Source organism: Purpureocillium takamizusanense, chromosome 4 (genome assembly GCF_022605165.1).
Source record: "Purpureocillium takamizusanense chromosome 4, complete sequence".
Classification (NCBI taxonomy): domain Eukaryota; kingdom Fungi; phylum Ascomycota; class Sordariomycetes; order Hypocreales; family Ophiocordycipitaceae; genus Purpureocillium; species Purpureocillium takamizusanense.
The window spans coordinates 2,969,839-2,986,484 of NC_063071.1; the positions used below are offsets into that span (position 1 = coordinate 2,969,839).

Below are 16,646 nucleotides of genomic sequence, written 5' to 3' on the forward strand. Positions count from 1 at the left end.
TACATACACACAATGAGGTACGTACGTACGTTAGTATTGCTAGTACTGGTAAAAAGGAAATAGCTAGCAGTCGCCGCCCACCGCGCGGTGCCCCTGGCCCTGGGTGATGTGATTTGCATATCGTGATCTGCGCGGGATGCATGAACAGCTCCTCCGCCAATGTCACCCACCCCTGTGCGTGCTGCTGCTCGACAGGCCGCCCTGTTCTAGAACGTTTTTTCGAACGAATGCTTCATCGCCAGATCTGCGCCATGCACTCGTACAGTATGTTAGTACGCCGGAGATGAGGCCTGTCCACATGCGCGAACGCCGTCCCATCACCGTCTGCCCTGGCTGGCGGGAGCATGCCTTGGATGACGGCTCGGAGCTACACGACTACCAAGGCAGTCTAGTCTGCATGTTTGCGAACGTATGAGTGACATGTGTCATCGGGTGACGGACTGTCTGTCACTGGCGGCGCCGGCGGCGCGACTATTGAAACAAGCTTCTGCGGCACAAAGGAGCTCATCACCCTGCTTGCCACATTGTTGTTGATGCCATGATCGGATCCGATCCTGCGCCTCGCAACGGCAGGCCAACTCTGCCGGCGTTGAACCTGGTAGCAAGGACGACAGTCGCGGGATACACTGCACGCGGGCATCACAGCGAGAGCCAGCCGCTCATACGACTTGACGGCCCGGTCTGCCATGGTCGGCAGCCAAGGCCAGTCACTACTCAAAGGCAGTAGGAACGCTCGCCGCCGTCGTCCCTTTCCATCCGCCCGTCGTTGTATACCGCTCATCCATCTGTCGCCTGTCGCCTCATACATCATCATCATCCTTCTGCCGCTCCCTTGACCAGCGCCCAGCACTTGTGCATGCCCGTACCCATGCTCTCGCCGTCAACGTCGTCGCTCCAACGCAGCGGTCTCGACTTGCCGCCGGCGACCTTGTTGTTGTTGTTGTAGTCGGCACCCTCTGGGGCGGCGAAGAGGTGCACGTGCATCGTCAGGCGCAGATGCGAAAACAGCCAGGGCACGCTGCCCAGCTCGCCGAGATGCCGGAGCTGGTTTTTTCCTCGGCTCGCGGAGCTCCTCGTCGTCGTCGTCATCGTCTTGGAGAGCATCTTGGCCGCGTGCGCCTCGGCCAGCTCGGTCCTGCGTCGCGCACCATGCGGACCGCCGCCGCCGCCGCCGCCGTTGTTATTATCGTCGTCGTCGTTGCTGTTGCCGTCGTCCAGGATGAGGCTCGGAAACTCCCATAGGCCGGCGAGGAGGCCCTTTTCGGGTCGCCGCTCGAGCAGGTATGACCCGTCGGGGCGGCGGATGGCGCACACGAGCGTCTGCTCCTCGCGCACCGCCTTCTTGGCCACCTTGAGGGGGAACTTGCGCGCGTGCTCCGCGGCCGCTTGCACGGCCGCGGCGCGGCGGCGACTTGCGGCCTGTGTCTGTGTCCGGGGAGACTCGGGTTTCGGGACGGCGCCGCCGGGTACTTTGAAGGCAAAGTCGGCGAGGGAGAGCTGCTTCGCGCCGCCGCTCTGCTGCTTCCTTGCGGCGGCGGCGGGCTGCTGCGGCTTGGTTTCGACGACATCGCCGCCTTCGTCCTCTTCCATTGGCTTGCATAGCGTACAGGCATCCTCGATGTCGGCGACGACGGCATCTCGTGGAGACGAGGATGTCTCCTTCATGTTGTCGGCCAGGGCCATGCCCTCGGCGTAGGCGCGGCACGTCGTCGTGATCGGACACGCCGCGCAGTCGGGCTTGGGCGTGCAGACGGTGCTTCCTAGCTCCATGAGGGCCTGGCCCCAACGGCCCGGTCTGTCATTCACGCGCGCGCCCTCGCCGTCGAGTATTATCTCGTCCGCATCGCCGTCGTCGTCGTTGTCCTCCGCGACGGCCTTGACGAGCGCGTCGGCGGCGACCCATATGGCGTCGACGACGGCGCGGTCCGTCTTGACGTTTGCGTGCACGCCCAGCTGGCGACTCAGCACGCGCAGCACGTTGCCGTCGACCATGGGCTCGGGGCGGCCAAAGACGATGCTCGAGATGGCGCCCGCCGTGTAGCGCCCGACTCCCGGGACGCGGGCTTGGAGCTCGGCGGCCGACGAGGGTAGCAGGCCGCGCATGCGCGGGTCCGCGACGGCCAGCCTCGCCGCCTCGTGGATGCGCGTCGCGCGGCTGTAGTAGCCCAGCCCGCGCCAGGCGGCGAGCACGTCGTCGGGCGAGGCGCGCGCGAGGTCGTGGATGGTCGGCCAGCGCGCCGTCCAGCGGTTCCAGTAGTCGATGACGACGGCGACGCGGGTCTGCTGGAGCATGATTTCGCTGATCCAGACCTCGTAGGCGCGGCGCTCGAGCCGGGCGCGGAGCTGCTGCTGCTGCTGGGCGGCGGCCGCGTTGTCGTCATCGTCGTCGTTGTTGGGCAGGCGAGGGTTGATCCACGGCTTGCGCCAGGGCATGGCGCGCGTCGCGCTGACCGAGTCGAACCACGACAGCAGAGAGGACCGCCCCTGCAGGCCGTGGTCCGCGCTAAGGAGCAGCGGCTTGTGATAGTCGAGCGAGTGGCGGCGGGCGGGCGGCAGGCAGGCGTCGGGGACAGTCACGGGAACGTCTCGGGCGAAGAGGCGGCGGTGGAGGTCGGCGGCGGCGCCGTTGGACGACGACGCGACTTTGCGTCTCTTGGCCGGCCGGGGGCTCGGGGTCGACTTGCCATTGTCTCTATATTCGCCGTCATCGTCTTTGTAGCCATCGTTGTCGTCGCTCGCGGTCGTGGATGTAGTGGTGGTGGCGGTGGTGGTCGGAGGATGATGGACGCCGCGACGCGTTTTGCTGCGCGACGCGGTCCCTTTGCTGCCGCGGCGGCTGGAGCCCGCGGCTCTGCCCGTCGACGACGCCCTGGATGACCTCTGTGCCATCAGACTGGGCGCTATGATGACGCCGAGGGAGGATGGGCGGGCGGCTGCTGGGACGGACGCGTCGACAGCATGCACGCGTTGTAGGTGTAAAGAAGCTCATGATGCCCGAGACGCGCCGCCCCACCCTAGAGCATCAATATGTATAGGACGAAGTACATGGAAGAGGACAGCCCGCGTCGGTTCCGAACATGTTGGGACAACAGGACGCACGTCTGGCTAGCGTTTCAGCTGTAGCTCTTGTTCCTTCTATGTGACATACTTTGAGCTCAATGCGGTCGCAGTTCTGCCACCGAGGTCTCTAAAACGCGTCGTCGGGAATACAGAGACCGCGTACATCCTGCGTCTCACAGGCGGCAAATGGTTTCCGGCTCGCTCACAGCAGGGCGCGAAGTGATTAAAAAAAAAACCGTTTGGAAGCGGCATTTCGGAGTGCCGTCTTAATGTCCAGACGTGATTTGACACGCTCAGACCCATATGCGAGCAGACATCGTCTCGCAGAACTGTCAAGAGCTTCGTCGTGATACTGCTACCCTACATATCACGATGAGGGACGAATCGGGCTCATTTGACCCTCCCCCAATGCAAAAAGGCGCCCAAGAGAAATGCTAGACGGGCCAACAAGTCATGGAGATCTGCAACCCCCCCGACTTGCTGGTCCTCCTGTGCCTGCGTGCCTGCCCAGCATTTGGACAAGGGGCGAGGCCGACTGCACGCGGGATGGTTGCATCGACACCGACCACAAACGCCAAGCAAGCCATCCCGTCCGTGACCACGAGCCGTCCGTCCGTCTGCCCTGCCCATGCAGCAGCAGCAGCAGCAGCAGCATGGCCAATTCCACAGGTGGACGCGACCCGGCCATCCGGATCAGCGTTATCGTGCAGCCGTGCCGTCTACCATCCCCCATCATCAAAGGTAAGCATAAGCATGTACGTAGTAGCTCGGCTTGATACCTTATCGACCATGACACGCGTCTGGCGTGCGTGCGTGCGTGCATGCGTGCGACCGGGGCCACCAACTAACTTGGCCAGCTGCTGTGATGGAGGGACGCGTGCATGTTTGACAGAAGCGGTAGTGGTCGCGGCAGCGGCAGCAGCTCAGCTTCGACAGCAACGGTGGGGGTCCTCCTCCAGCAGGCGTGTGTGTGCGTGTTGGTCGGACCCCTGATGATAGCGCCGTCTCCCCTTTCTCGATGAATGATACGTGTGGCCTGGCGTGTCTGCCGTGCCTGGTCTTGTCGGACAAGTCTTGCAGAGGCAACCCGTGTTCCAGGCGCGCCCCGTCGAGAGCTCATCGGCCAGACGGACACGTGAGGTGTAGGGAAAAAAATATTCAACATGGCTCGACAACGTACTATGGAGCCGCTGGATCACATCTGGGCTTGTGCCACACAATACCAAGATTCAATGTCGGGGACCCATCATCCATGTCCGACCCCCCGAGTAACTAGTAGAACACGCCAAGGGGAACATGCAACGACGAGGACGAGGACGACGACGGACGAATCGAAGGGCGCCCAGTCGGAGAGATCTGGCCAGCCGAAAAGCCTCTCGTCAGACTCCAGACTCCAGATCCCCATCTTCCTCTCATACTAACTAACCCCCCTCCCCTCCTTTTCTCCTCCACAGCGCCCTCGTGGTCCGATGCGGGGTCGAAATCTCACCTGGCCGGCCGACCGCATGCGGCTAACATGCGCCAGCGAAGAGACCAAACCCGCCACGACCGATGCATGGATGGGTGGATGGATGGGGGCGCAGGACAGCGCTACGACTATCTCGTACCATGGGTGGCCAGCGATAGCATGATGGGAAAGGAAGGGGGGGCAGGCAAGCTTCCGTGGGGGGTTGGGTTCGCCGGCCGGTCGGTCGCCCTGCCTGCCCACACAAGCAGCAGCAGCACTGGCAGCACCACCACCCCAAACCCGTGGAGAAGTAATTCTGGAGTCAATCTGGGGAAAAAATGGCCCGGGCAGGTCACGCTCACGACCGGAAGCGAGCCAGCCCCAGCCCAGCCCGCTTCGTTTCCCAGCTCGGGTCAGCTCCAGGCCCCATGTCGCCTCGTCGACCGACGCCGCCTCAGCGGGACTAACGCAGGCTACCCAGACGCCGACCCAGAGAAAAAAACATGACAGCTTTATTAACAAGAGGAAAATAATAAAAACGGCGGCTCCATGGGGGGAAGAGCGTGGGCTGTGGGGTTGTGAAAGCCAACTGTAACCATGCCGTCGGCGCGCCGCCGCCGCCTGCCCACGGGGAAAGACTTTGACGCGCCCCAGCTCTCTGGCCCAAATTGGCAATAGCCAGCCAGGCTTGCCAGGTCAACGGACGGGGCTGCGGCTGCTGGAGAAGCCCACCCGCCGCCGCCGCCCTCCATGATCCCTGTCCGTGCTGTGCTGCTGTCCCCATGTTCAGTTTGCAGTGGCGCCCCTGTCGTGTCTGGTCCTCTCAGCCTGCAGGAGAAAAGGAAACCCTACAACGGATTTCGCGCCCGCCTGAGATTGGTGATGATGGGCTGTCGTGGCACATGCGTACAGTATCAAGTTAAGTTGGTAGTACCAGGTAATTTGATACGTCTCCCACACTTTGCCCTTGCTGCTGCTGCTGCGTCGTCTGGTGCCCGTTGTCACACCCGGAAAACCGACGACCCTGCGCCGATTTGCTTGGCCCTAGTTACATCGTGGGGGTCAGCAGGGTAGGGTACTTCTGCAGCATGGGGAAACCGGACAGCCAGCCCTGCGGTGTTGCGTGTGAGTTGTTGACTGCCTTTTTCATGTTGTTGGCCGTCCGTGGCTTGTCCTGCGTGTGCCGTGACTACTGTGTTCTGCGTCGAAAGGGCAACAAGCAGCTGCACAGGGACACACTCCTGTCCGGGGATCGTGGGGGTTGAGGCAGTCAGTCAGTCAGTCACATAGAGGCTCCGTCGGCATTGCATTGGCGAGGAAGGAGATGCGAAGCAGTTGGGTTGGGTGTCTCGCGCCGACAGCGGCACCGCATGACGCCCCTCCCTCTTCCCCGTCGTCCTCTGCTCTGCAAGCCAACGCTTGGCACAGGCCGGACGGGAGAAAAAGAAGAGGGAAGGGGGGGGGGGGCAGGCCGTTGCCGGCTCCGCCGCATGAAAGGCAGCGGCACCGCTAGAAGGGCTGGGCTGGGGGCGACGGGCACAACCACCACACCTCCCCGGGATTAACCACCCCAAGGCCCTGGGTGGCTTGACCCAGATGGGGGTCACGACTTTGTGGGAGGAAAAAAAAGAGAGAGATGGGGGAACGGGGGGCGCGCCGCCGTCGATGGACTAGCTTGATGCCACGGTACACGGGGGGCGCACCACCACCACCACCACGTTTGCCACCACCTTTACTGCTGCTGCTGCTGCTGCTGCTACCACCACCCGAGCAAGCCAGGCACACGAGCTGCCAGTCACCACTCTTGCTCCTGGCAACCTCACGACGGGGGGCAGGGATACGAACAGCGCTCACTCGCACGCGTAGGCTGTCTGTACCAGGCAGGCAACCCATTGTACCCCAACAGTATCCGCATGCCCTGCCAGTGGGTGCGTGAGTGAGTGACTACTCGAGTGAGTGAGTGGGTGTCTGTCTGTCTGGTCCAAAGTTCATGGTTTTCGGGAATAGATAAACGGGCTGCCCACCTCACACACCCCGTCCCCCCCCCCTCTCTTGTCTCGACTTCTCCAGAGACCGACGACGACGTGCGACGACTGACCACCAGACGGCGACGACGAAGACGACAGCTTGTTGGCAGCTGAGAGGACAAGCCAGCAGAGCAACCACCCAAGCACAAACCCTCGTCTCCTCCCTCCCCGTCCGTCAGTCATCCCACGCCATGTCTCCCGCTCACGACAGCGTCAAGTCGGCCGGCCAGCCGACCGTCGACCACGCCGACGCCGACGCCATGTACGAAAAGGCCAATGGCGGCAAGATCACCGAGGTCCAGGGCAACGCCCACTTCCACGAGACGGTCACCGCCGCGCCCCTCGACCCGTGGTCCAAGACCAGTCTCAAGCTGTACATGATTCTGCTGGTCGCCGCCCTCAACGCGACGGCCTCGGGCTTCGATGGCGTGCGTCTTCCTCTTCCTTTTCATTCCCATCTCCATCACCATTACCGTCTTCACCTCGCTCGAGCGAGATGAAGAGAAACAAAAAAAAAACGGACATCGTGTGGCTAACTGGGGAATGTCCCGCGCGTAGTCCATCTTCAGTTCCATCAACGCCATGACGCAGTACCAGCATTACTTTCACCACACGGAGCTGGGCTCCAGCACTGGCATGTGAGTTTTCCCGCATCCTCTTCTTCTCTTTGCCATCCAGCCAGGACAGCTTGAGAGGTGTTGTGGAGCGCGCCGTGACGCTGACCGCATGCAAACAGTATCTTCATGATCTACACCATCGGCAACATGATCGGCTCCCTCTTCACGGGTCCCATCTGCGACAAGTTTGGCCGCCGCGCCGGCATGCTGACCGGCGCCGTCCTCATCGTCGTCGGCGCCGCCGTCCAGACCGCCGCCCAGAACGACGGCTACCTCCTCGGCGGCCGTTTCGTCCTCGGCTTCGGTGTCTCCATCGGCACATCTGCCGCGCCCACCTACGCCCTTGAGCTGGCCCCTCCCCAGTGGCGAGCCCGTGTCGTCGGCTACTACAACACCTGTGAGTCTTTGCAGTACCCAATCTTTCACCCCCCATACGTGCTCCTCTGAGAGAGTCAAGGAGTGCGAGAGACTGATCTATGAACCCCCCAGTCTTCTACACCGGCTCCATCCTCGCCACCGGCGTCGCCTATGCCTGCAGCAAATCCGAGGGCGAGATCGCCTTTCGCCTGCCCCTCGCCCTCCAGATCGCGCCCCCCCTGATCATCGGCACGGGCGTCTTCTTCATCCCCGAGTCGCCTCGATGGCTCACTATGTGGGGCAAGAAGGAGCAGGCCGCGGCCATCCTCGCCAAGTACCACGGCGGCGGCGACACCAACCACCCCATGGTCCAGCTCGAGCTGCAGGAGTTTGAGAACAGCATCGAGCTGCAAAAGTCGTCGACCGTCTGGAACTACTGGGCCCTCGTCAGCACGCACAACGCCCGCTGGCGCTTCACCATGATGGCCTTCATGTCCGTCTTCGCCCAGCTCTCCGGCAACTCGGTCCTGACCTACTACCTGCCCTCCATGTACAAGCTGCTCGGCATCACCTCCACCGAGCGCCGCCTGCTGCTCACCTTTATGAACTCCATCGTCTCCTGCGCGGGCGCCGTCGCCGGTTCAGCCACCAACGACCGCATCGGCCGCCGCACCAAGCTCTGGGTCGGCAGCATCGTCCTCGCCTGCCTGTTCGCCGCCGTCACGGGCTTCTCCAGCCAGTTTGAGGGCGACAAGAAGCTCACGGCCAGCCACGGCCTGTCCAACGGTGGTATCGCCTTTGTGAGTACCGAACCCCTGACATTACATCAAATATGGTCTTGCAAGACCCCGACTAACAAATTTGGACGTAGATCTTCCTCTTCGGCTGTGCCTACTCCTTCGTCTACACTCCCCTCACCGCTACGTACTGCGCCGAGGTCCTCGACAACCCGACTCGTGCCAAGGGCATGGGAGTGGTAAGTTGCATCACCAACAAGTACCCCGAAACGTCGCCGATGGTCCATGGGGTCAACTAACCTTTTTTCGACGCACAGCACGTTATTCTGTCCAACTGCGCCAACCTGTACAACACGTACGTCACCGCCATCGCCCTCGAGGCCATCGACTGGAGGTACTACCTCATCTTTGTCGGCCTCAACTGCATCTACAGCATCGTCTGGTTCACTCTGGGTGTCGAGACCCGCGGCCGCACGCTGGAAGAGATGGACGCCGTCTTCGACGCAAAGTTCCCGCCCCGGGCCGCGCTGCAGAAGACGGTCATGGTGCGACAGGGCGACGGCCACCTCGAGGAGATTGGCGGCCGCGAAGTGTAACTGTAAGACAATGGGCAGCGAAAGCGAAACGCATGTATGTACTTTGGGTTTGTGCACTGGCGGGGGGAGCATGCGAGCAGGGTTCGACTTTAGATCGAGACCGTGCGACTGCAGCTCAATTTGAGATACATTTTGGCACCCTTTTTCTGCTCCATCTGCGCGTGGTGACTGAATCTGTGAATCAATGCGTTGCGACTGGGCCCGTATCATCAGATCGAATCGCTTCCAGCGCTCCATTAGTACTCTGCCGGCATTTGCGTCGGAGAGACTCTGCGTTAGGAAGACCCCGACTGTTGGACCCCTGGCTCGATGCCGCTGGCGTGCTCGATTCGCGCACAGTCGCTACTTTGACGATGGAAAACATACTGCACATAGGCGTAATGGGTGCTAGAGATTCGTCGCAGCTGACCCCTGGAATTGACGTTAAACCGAAGGCCCGCCATTAACCTTCGACACACCCGGCAGCACCTCAATTGCAAGCCAACTTTTGCCTTGTCACCCTGCGAAATGGCAGTTCTTGAACTTGTTATTATCTGCCTAATGCCAAGAGGCTCGCGTTGGAGCCAAGCTATCCGTTCACAGCTGTCTGTCATGGCATTGACGCGTCGGTCGCATTCGGGGGAAAAGACCAACCAACATTCATGTGATGATGAAGCTTGATATGGCTCTCGCTGTAATAACTTTGAGATATCTGTCTGCAGGGGGGGCTGAAGCTACGACATACATATGTACTATCACAACATTCGTAAATGCGCGGTTGGGTCCTCGGCGCTGGGGCAGACGCTGCCGTCGCGTGAGATCATGTCCCACTTCCTTGGAGCGCGGTACCATTCTACGCGGAAGAGGTCCGATCCGCGCTCTTCCCTGTCGAGCGCATGCTTCACCATCGTAGAACATAGTAGCGAGTGCTATGAAACGCAGTTATATAATGTGTTACTATGTACAATAAGTTTCGACTAAACTAAAATAAAAGAATATACCAGAATCTGTCGCAACATTAAAATATACTAAGTAAAGAAAGCTAGTTACATCTCGAATCTTTAGTCTTGTTGCTATAAAGTTGAGGTTCTGCGACCGCGGCAGGCAAATTAAGGTGCGTTTAGCGTTATCTTAGAGATTTATGCATATCCTGCTATGTGCTTCGTGCGTATGGAGAGCTCACCGAGTGGAATTCCGCATGGCTGGCTACGCATACGTGCCGGAGATCAACGATTAGCACTCCGAGTAGATCGCGTTGGCGAAGAGCGTGTAGGTATCGGCGTTGTTGAGGGCGTCCTCAGTGGAGAGCTGCATGATGGTATCGTAGCCATAGCCAAGGTCGTCGGTCCCCTTGACCCGACTCACGTGTGTCGTCTCGTGGAGTGTCGTCGTGGCCTTGTCCTGGTCGTGGCACGTGGACGAAAGGTCGACCAGGGTGTCAAAGTACAGGTCACAGTATGCCTGGTAGCTCCTGTCCCCGGAGGTGACCGTGTAGGCGAGGATTCCCTCCGAGCACCCGTCGTCAACGTCGGTGCAGTAGTATTGGGAGACGCCACTATCCGTGGAACCGCACTCGTCGGCGACCTTGGTGAAGACGTCGGCGACGATGTCGCGCACCTCGTCGTCTGACGACTTGAAGTACTCCTCGACCTTGCCGGCGTCGCCGGACCGGGCGACCTCGGCGGCGGCCTCTGCGAGCTGCACGCAGTTCTCCAGCGCCAACTGCGTCACGGCGAGCCTGTCGCCGGTGCAGTCGCTCTGCAGCTCGGCGCGCTTGGCCTTCTTCTGCACGAACGCGTCGAGCACGGAGGCGGCCTTGGCTCCGTCGACGATCGCCTCGAGCTCGTTGGAGTGGAAGGGGACGGATCCGACGAGCTTGTTGTCCCCCTCGTGGGCGAACTGAAGGATGCCGCGGGCGAGAAGGTTGTACTTGCCGCCCGCCGAGAGGTCATGGACGTGGCCGACGTCGAAGGTGACCGAGATGGATTGGCTGGCTGGGATGCTCTCGAATGCCCCATCCTTGATGTTGCGGGTGCTGATGCGCTGACGCATGCCGTGGAAGGCGACGCCCTTGCCTGCGAGCTCTATTGTCAGCCATTGGAACGAAAGACGCAAGTCGGGGTGGATTTTGAAGCTAACGAACCCTCGCCAGTGATTTGCACCTTCTTGATGGCCGACTTGTCCAGGATAGTACCGGCCTTGAAGATCCTCAGGTTGTTCTTGCCATGGTTGGTGATGGTGGCCTTGACAAGAGTGTTGCCCGTCATCTCAAGCTTCACATCGAGAGGCGTCGGCGCGGATGGCGCCGCCGCAGCGACGGAGACGAGAGCAGCAAGGCCAGCGAGGAACTTCATGGTTGCATGAGGTGACGGGGAAGTCTGATGGGGGAGAGATGAGATGTATAGTGTTGAGGGATAGGCATGAGTAGGGTGAGTTGAGTCTTGGTTGTTTCTGCCAGGCTGATGGGAAGACCAGAACCGATGAGCGGCTTGTTTGGCTTTATACATGGTCAACGTGATGTGTAGTCCGTTCAACTAACAACTTGGTACAAATGTTGGTGGTGGCTCTATCTCTCAATGTTGCTCCTCCGTCTGAGGTTGGAACCGTCGATCCGTGGAGTAAACTGGCACGTTTCATCAAGCCGCAACTGGGTTGTATCTTGGAGCCTGGCCGGATTGCCCTATCTTGCATAGCCTCATGGTTCTAGACCAAGGGGCTGGGGGGGGGGGGGGGGGGGCATCTGGTTCTGTGATAGCCTCAGATACCATCGCTACCGACATGGAGTAAACTCGCCTCTCAAATGGGGATGAGACAATTACACACGAGTTCGTTGATTTGTAACTGAGGTTTGCGGAACAAAGACCGTGACCACGACAGCACCCATGCTCATTTGATCTTTCCGAGGGACCGTTGCTGGCAGAGATGTCGTTGAACGCGGGTCAAACCATCCCGGCCCCAGTCCTATCCTAAGTTGCAACCTTGGCGCCCAATACACGTGAACGCCCCTTATGAGTTCATTATGAGCACCTCTTCTTTATGGGAGCCTGCGGCCCAGGCCATAAACACACAGGGTCAAGATATCCTGAAGCGACCTGGTCGGTCAGCCTCAACCGCTATTAGTCTCGTTGACTCACCGGACTGGCCTGAGAGGAAGCATCGCCTCATTCATGTGACGCTCAGGTGATATGTTGTCATTTTGTTGGCCGTGTTCTCTTTTTTCGCGCCTCTGGTTGGTGCTCTTAACCTGAACTCTGGTGTAACAGAGTCATTATGCTTGATGCCACGCTTTTTCCTCCTCGCAAATCGGAAAGTTGCTCGGCACAATAGCCGTTGGTAAAGACCCTGGGTCCACCCAACGGCTAGGCCATACCAGTCGAGAGCTTCGCGGAACGGCAAGCTCCCGACGATCTGCACCACGTTCAGTTACCACGGTATAGCTTTTTTCCCGCGGGCCTGCCGAAGTCCCACCGGCGCGCCATGTGACGTGTGGTGATCCTGCGACGCGCGAAGGCGGGTTGGGCGCCTTGTAAGTGCAGCCAAATGGTCGAGATAACTCTCGACGGACGGATGGCTGTAGGTCTCGGTTAAAGACGGACGGCAATCTATAGCAGCGAGCCGACACAGACAGTTTCCCTGAGGCAGGAACCTTGGCAAGGTCGTGGGCAACAACATGAAGTGAAGTTGTTTACGGACCCCTAAAAGACCCTTACTTAGATCCTTGGGCGTCAAGCTTTCAAGATCGTTGGGTTCTACGTATGTAGCTGCCATGCCATGCGCGCTACCGGCAAGTGCCGGTGACTCCGCCAAAAGGCAGCCACGCAACGAACCAACAAATGACGCCGAGGCCTGGGACTACTATGTACGTAGGAATCGTCGCTGCGGCACCTGGCCGAGGGTCCACGTCGTGGTGGTTGAAAGCCAACCACCTAGCGTCAGGGACGACGATGCACCGCGTTCAAGGCCTCATCATGTCTCTCACGAGAATACTTTGTACATGCATGCAAATTGAACTCGAGCTCGGCGAACGCATGTTCCCACATGCGCCGTCACCTTCCGTTTCTGTAGCCATTCCGTGCTGTCCATACCTCTCCTATGCACGGGAGCGCACTTTTGCGCTTCAATATATGCGATGAGACCAGCGTCTCGCCCAGGCCGGGCCGGGCTACATTGCTGCGCTATCGGTCGATCTTTGATGCCTGGGATCGGGAGCAAAGTTCGGGACTCCGGGTTTTCACATGCACGCCGCCTGCCGTTCTGTTGACGTAGGTAAACCACCACGCCGGCATTTCTTTGGAGAGGTTCCTTTGGAGGGCGGTAGGGAACTGCCGAGATGCCCCCTTTCTTTAACAAGTGAGGCTAGTACTTTTGACCTGTCTCACTTCTCGTTGCTTGTTCCGTGCCATGCCGTTTACGGTCCCTCAATTTACCCGCTACGGGTCTCGCTACGAGTCTCCAAGATGTGGAATACGAGCCCCCTCACTTCGGCAGGCCGTGATGCGCGCCAATGCTCGAACCAACCACGCGGTGAGCGGAAATACAAACGCAAGGGAGAGAGCGGCGCAGCAAAACCCCGACCATAGGTTATTAACAAGCGGCGGGAAGAAATGGAACCATCATTGCGTAAGTTCGTGCGAACAGCGCAACTCCACATCTGCTCTGACAAGCTTTGAGGCGCGAGTAGTGCCGGACCGCGTGAGACATGGAATCAAACTTTCCAGCTTCTTGGATCTACGTACGGAGTACTACACCCAACGTGCCCGCCCGTCTGCGTAGCAGTGCTTGTGCGGCTTCCCTTTAACAGGTTGGCACGCCCCCTGCTTGACGTTCTACGGCATCTTGTGCTACCTTGACGACGCCCGAAACTCCTACTGGCGCGCCCATCATGCTATACGTCAAGGCTCTCGGACTCGCTGCTCTGGCTGCGACTTCGTTGGGTCAATTGAACGAGCAAACCACCCCAACGCTGAACCTCACCGCCATCGGAGCATCGCGGGGCGAGTCGACACTAGAATGCTGGCAGCTTGACTCGCCGTTCAAGACCTCTGCAGTCGCCGGTACCGCAGGCGCGCTGGCGCTGTTCCTCGGGGATCTCTCCAACGCGACTTACAGCATTCTCCCAGGCCGCTTCGACGGCGGTTTGCATACGGCGCCCGCGCGACAGTGAGTCGGCCCCCTTCCCCCTCCCACTGATCTCTTGCACTCTCGGGGGCTCGCAGATATAGATCAGATGCTGAACCGAGCACAGGTTTGTTCTGTTCACGACGGGTCTGATTCACATTACACTGCCCCACGGGAGCGACGAAGCCTGGGTCCAGGGCGGCAAGTACGGGTTGATCATTGCGGCGGACACGGCGGACGTCTCGAAGCATGGTCACCGTACTCGATACCCCAGCGCCGCGGACACAATTGGCGTCCAATTCCCGATTAAGTCGGGCAGCGACTTCAAGTACAAGCTGCTTCACCATGGTGCGTGCCATGAAACTGAAATGACGGGACTGTAGCCCAACATTGATTGGGATGCTCCCCTTTGCGACAATATATATATATCTATAGCCAACTTCGTATGTACATCCTTTGTACGAGGTATATCCTGACGACGGAGCTCAGTAGCTAGGGTAGGCAGTAAAGTTCCACTGCACACTGTTCTTGAGCAGCTCAAAGTCCAGGCCCTTTGCGCCCGCGTTCATGTACAAGAACTTGGTGAAGGGAACCGTCGCGTGGTACGTAAAGGGCACACCGGCCGGCACAAACGCCACATCGCCTTGAATCAACCTGGCCGGTGATCCGTATCCGCGGACGGAAATCTCCAGCTGACCATCCTCCATTTGCAACGCAAAAGGATGGGGCAGCTTGGCCTGCGACGCCGTTTCGTTAGCCCGCTTCGGCGACATGATGATGGTGCCCATGGTAAAGTTCCCGTGCGTTTGATCCGGTGTGGCCAGAGGCTGGATGATCTTGTAGCCCGACTGCGAGTTGAGGTACTTGGGCCCGTAGTCCTTGGCGACAAAGTAAGGGACGGTGGGGTCAGCGGGCAGCTGGTTAGTACCATTGTGCCAGTTGAGGCCCTCCTCGTCGCTGGCTGTGCCGTTGACAAAGTCTCTCCGCGGGATGTACTCCTCCTCGGGCGCAGCGTATAGGTCCATGCGCTGCAGCAACTCGTCCACCTCAGGCGTCAGGGGGCCGAACGGATCGTCGTCTGCGGGGATGGCGAGGAAGGGAGAACTGATGCCGTCGGTCGCCCACTCGCCTTGGCTGTAGACGTCGAAGAGATGCTCAAAGCCGCCCGGGTGAAAGACGTGCGTCAGCTGCGTATCCGGGTCCGTGAGCTGGAAGTTGTGAATGGCACCGGGGGGGATGTTGCCGTAGTCGCCGAGGGTGCCGACTCTCGCCTCATGGCTCCCTTCCGTCGTGTTCTTCTTGCCCCACAGCTGGACGCGGCCGCGGGCGCAGTAAAAGTGCTCGTGCGTCTGGCGATGGGTATGAGGCCTGGCAGAAGTCCATCCCGAGTCTTTGCCGTTGTGCTGTAGGAGGGAGAAGGCCCCGCCAGACGAGTTGGCGGTGATGGAGAAGCGGATGATTTGTGACGGCGTGAGTTTGATGGCGCGGCCCCTGTACTTTGGAAGCACGTACGGCCTCGGGAACTCGGGAGCTACGTCGACAACGAGGCTTGTGTTTTGCCCCGGGCAGGTGACGGCGGCGGCGGCCGACGCGAGCGTCCAGGCCGTTGTCAAAGCGGACCACGCAGAGAGCGAAGCTTTCATCCTAGGCGACGGGCAGGGCTATTGTTACTCGAGTAGTATATATGGTGATTCATTGCAGCGCAGAAAGGAACCCGTCTCTTTTATGACCCTCATCACCTCTCTTCCATCAGCTGCGGTTCAGTTGGCTCTGGGCTTCGGATGACGACGCGTTGTACAAACAAGCAACACGGCACTTACAAGCGGCTCGCCGGGGCTTGATCGGACGACAGCCGGTCATTGCGTGGAGAGTCGTTCATGCGTCGGCACAATTGCTACGAACAGCGTGGGATGCCGACTTGCTGCTAGTATTGGCGTTAGCCTAGAGTCGATGACTCGTGAAGAAGGCGATTACGCGTATATGAGTTGACTCTGGGATTTCCCATTCCAGTGTTACTAACTTACTACGCAACAGCTCTTGGCTTCGCGGGATCGGGGGGAGGGCCCCCTCTTGGCGATCTTGGCTAACTGGGCGTTGTTCTTTAGTTAGTTCGTTGATGGCGGCGTCACCGAATGATTACACAGGGGAAAGGTGGCATCAGCGCCCACATGACTTGACTCGTCTCGTCTCCAGGCCCTGGCGATTTTTCAGGTTTTAAGTTGACTTAGTACGTAGCAGCTCGTTCGATTTCCCGTTTTTAATAGGCCGGCCGATCGGTCTGGGCTTGTCAGGATGTGGGGGGACCCATTGACTGCATTGAAGTCGTCGCAACGATTGAGGAAGCTTTCTAGAACGCAGACTGGCTAGGGCTAAAATAAGGAACCCCTGATTGCTCATTTGAACTAGAAAGACTAACAACAGTTAAGCATAAATGTCTAGCTTCATGGGGTTCATGTTCCGCGGCGACCTCCTTGTGCTGGACTGGAGCGATGGCAACGTGTCGTCTGGTGTGTATTGCTCCATGTCTGTCTGGTAGACGGACCCTTGGAACAAACAACGGCGAGATGCAGCGCGCACCTTGTTGATAATTGATGAGATTGGTGCCCCGCGGTCATGTACAACTGCCGACGGGACGGTAGCATTCAATGGCCTTGAAGCCCGCCGTTGACCATGTGCGAAGACAGGCAGGGCAGGGCACCACCAGACGC

General features: G+C 59.4%; 5 protein-coding genes across 6 annotated transcripts; 2 read left to right on the forward strand and 3 right to left on the reverse strand.

The window, feature by feature from the left end:
- Positions 1–48: 48 nt before the first annotated feature.
- Positions 49–2,940, reverse strand: JDV02_005543 (uncharacterized protein). The gene has a single exon (XM_047986853.1). The coding sequence runs from the start codon at positions 2,887–2,889 to the stop codon at positions 814–816; it is 2,076 nt and encodes a 691-aa protein (XP_047842837.1). The 5' UTR covers positions 2,890–2,940; the 3' UTR covers positions 49–813.
- A 3,090-nt stretch (positions 2,941–6,030) lies between these two features.
- On the forward strand, positions 6,031–8,923 carry JDV02_005544 (uncharacterized protein). Of its 2 annotated transcripts, XM_047986855.1 has the most exons (7): positions 6,031–6,459; positions 6,515–6,962; positions 7,093–7,172; positions 7,271–7,548; positions 7,641–8,308; positions 8,380–8,484; positions 8,563–8,923. In XM_047986855.1, the coding sequence occupies exons 2-7, from the start codon at positions 6,726–6,728 to the stop codon at positions 8,839–8,841; spliced, it is 1,647 nt and encodes a 548-aa protein (XP_047842839.1). In that variant the 5' UTR covers positions 6,031–6,459; positions 6,515–6,725; the 3' UTR covers positions 8,842–8,923. The 2 variants fall into 2 exon arrangements, with proteins under 2 accessions (XP_047842839.1, XP_047842838.1); XM_047986854.1 differs by lacking the exons at positions 6,031–6,459; positions 6,515–6,962 and having other exon boundaries at positions 7,057–7,172.
- Positions 8,924–10,053: 1,130 nt separating this feature from the next.
- JDV02_005545 (Deuterolysin) lies at positions 10,054–11,174 on the reverse strand (the record flags this gene model as incomplete). Its single annotated transcript, XM_047986856.1, has 2 exons — positions 10,054–10,895; positions 10,964–11,174. The coding sequence occupies 2 exons, from the start codon at positions 11,172–11,174 to the stop codon at positions 10,054–10,056; spliced, it is 1,053 nt and encodes a 350-aa protein (XP_047842840.1).
- A 2,380-nt stretch (positions 11,175–13,554) lies between these two features.
- JDV02_005546 (uncharacterized protein) lies at positions 13,555–14,718 on the forward strand. Its single transcript, XM_047986857.1, has 2 exons — positions 13,555–13,980; positions 14,066–14,718. Exons 1-2 carry the CDS (start codon positions 13,703–13,705, stop codon positions 14,319–14,321), a joined length of 534 nt encoding a protein of 177 aa, XP_047842841.1. The 5' UTR covers positions 13,555–13,702; the 3' UTR covers positions 14,322–14,718.
- JDV02_005547 (uncharacterized protein) lies at positions 14,338–16,134 on the reverse strand. Its single transcript, XM_047986858.1, has 3 exons — positions 15,963–16,134; positions 15,759–15,862; positions 14,338–15,669 (listed from the first exon to the last, which is right to left on the reverse strand). Exon 3 carries the CDS (start codon positions 15,579–15,581, stop codon positions 14,424–14,426), a length of 1,158 nt encoding a protein of 385 aa, XP_047842842.1. The 5' UTR covers positions 15,582–15,669; positions 15,759–15,862; positions 15,963–16,134; the 3' UTR covers positions 14,338–14,423.
- Between the last annotated feature and the right edge of the window lie 512 nt (positions 16,135–16,646).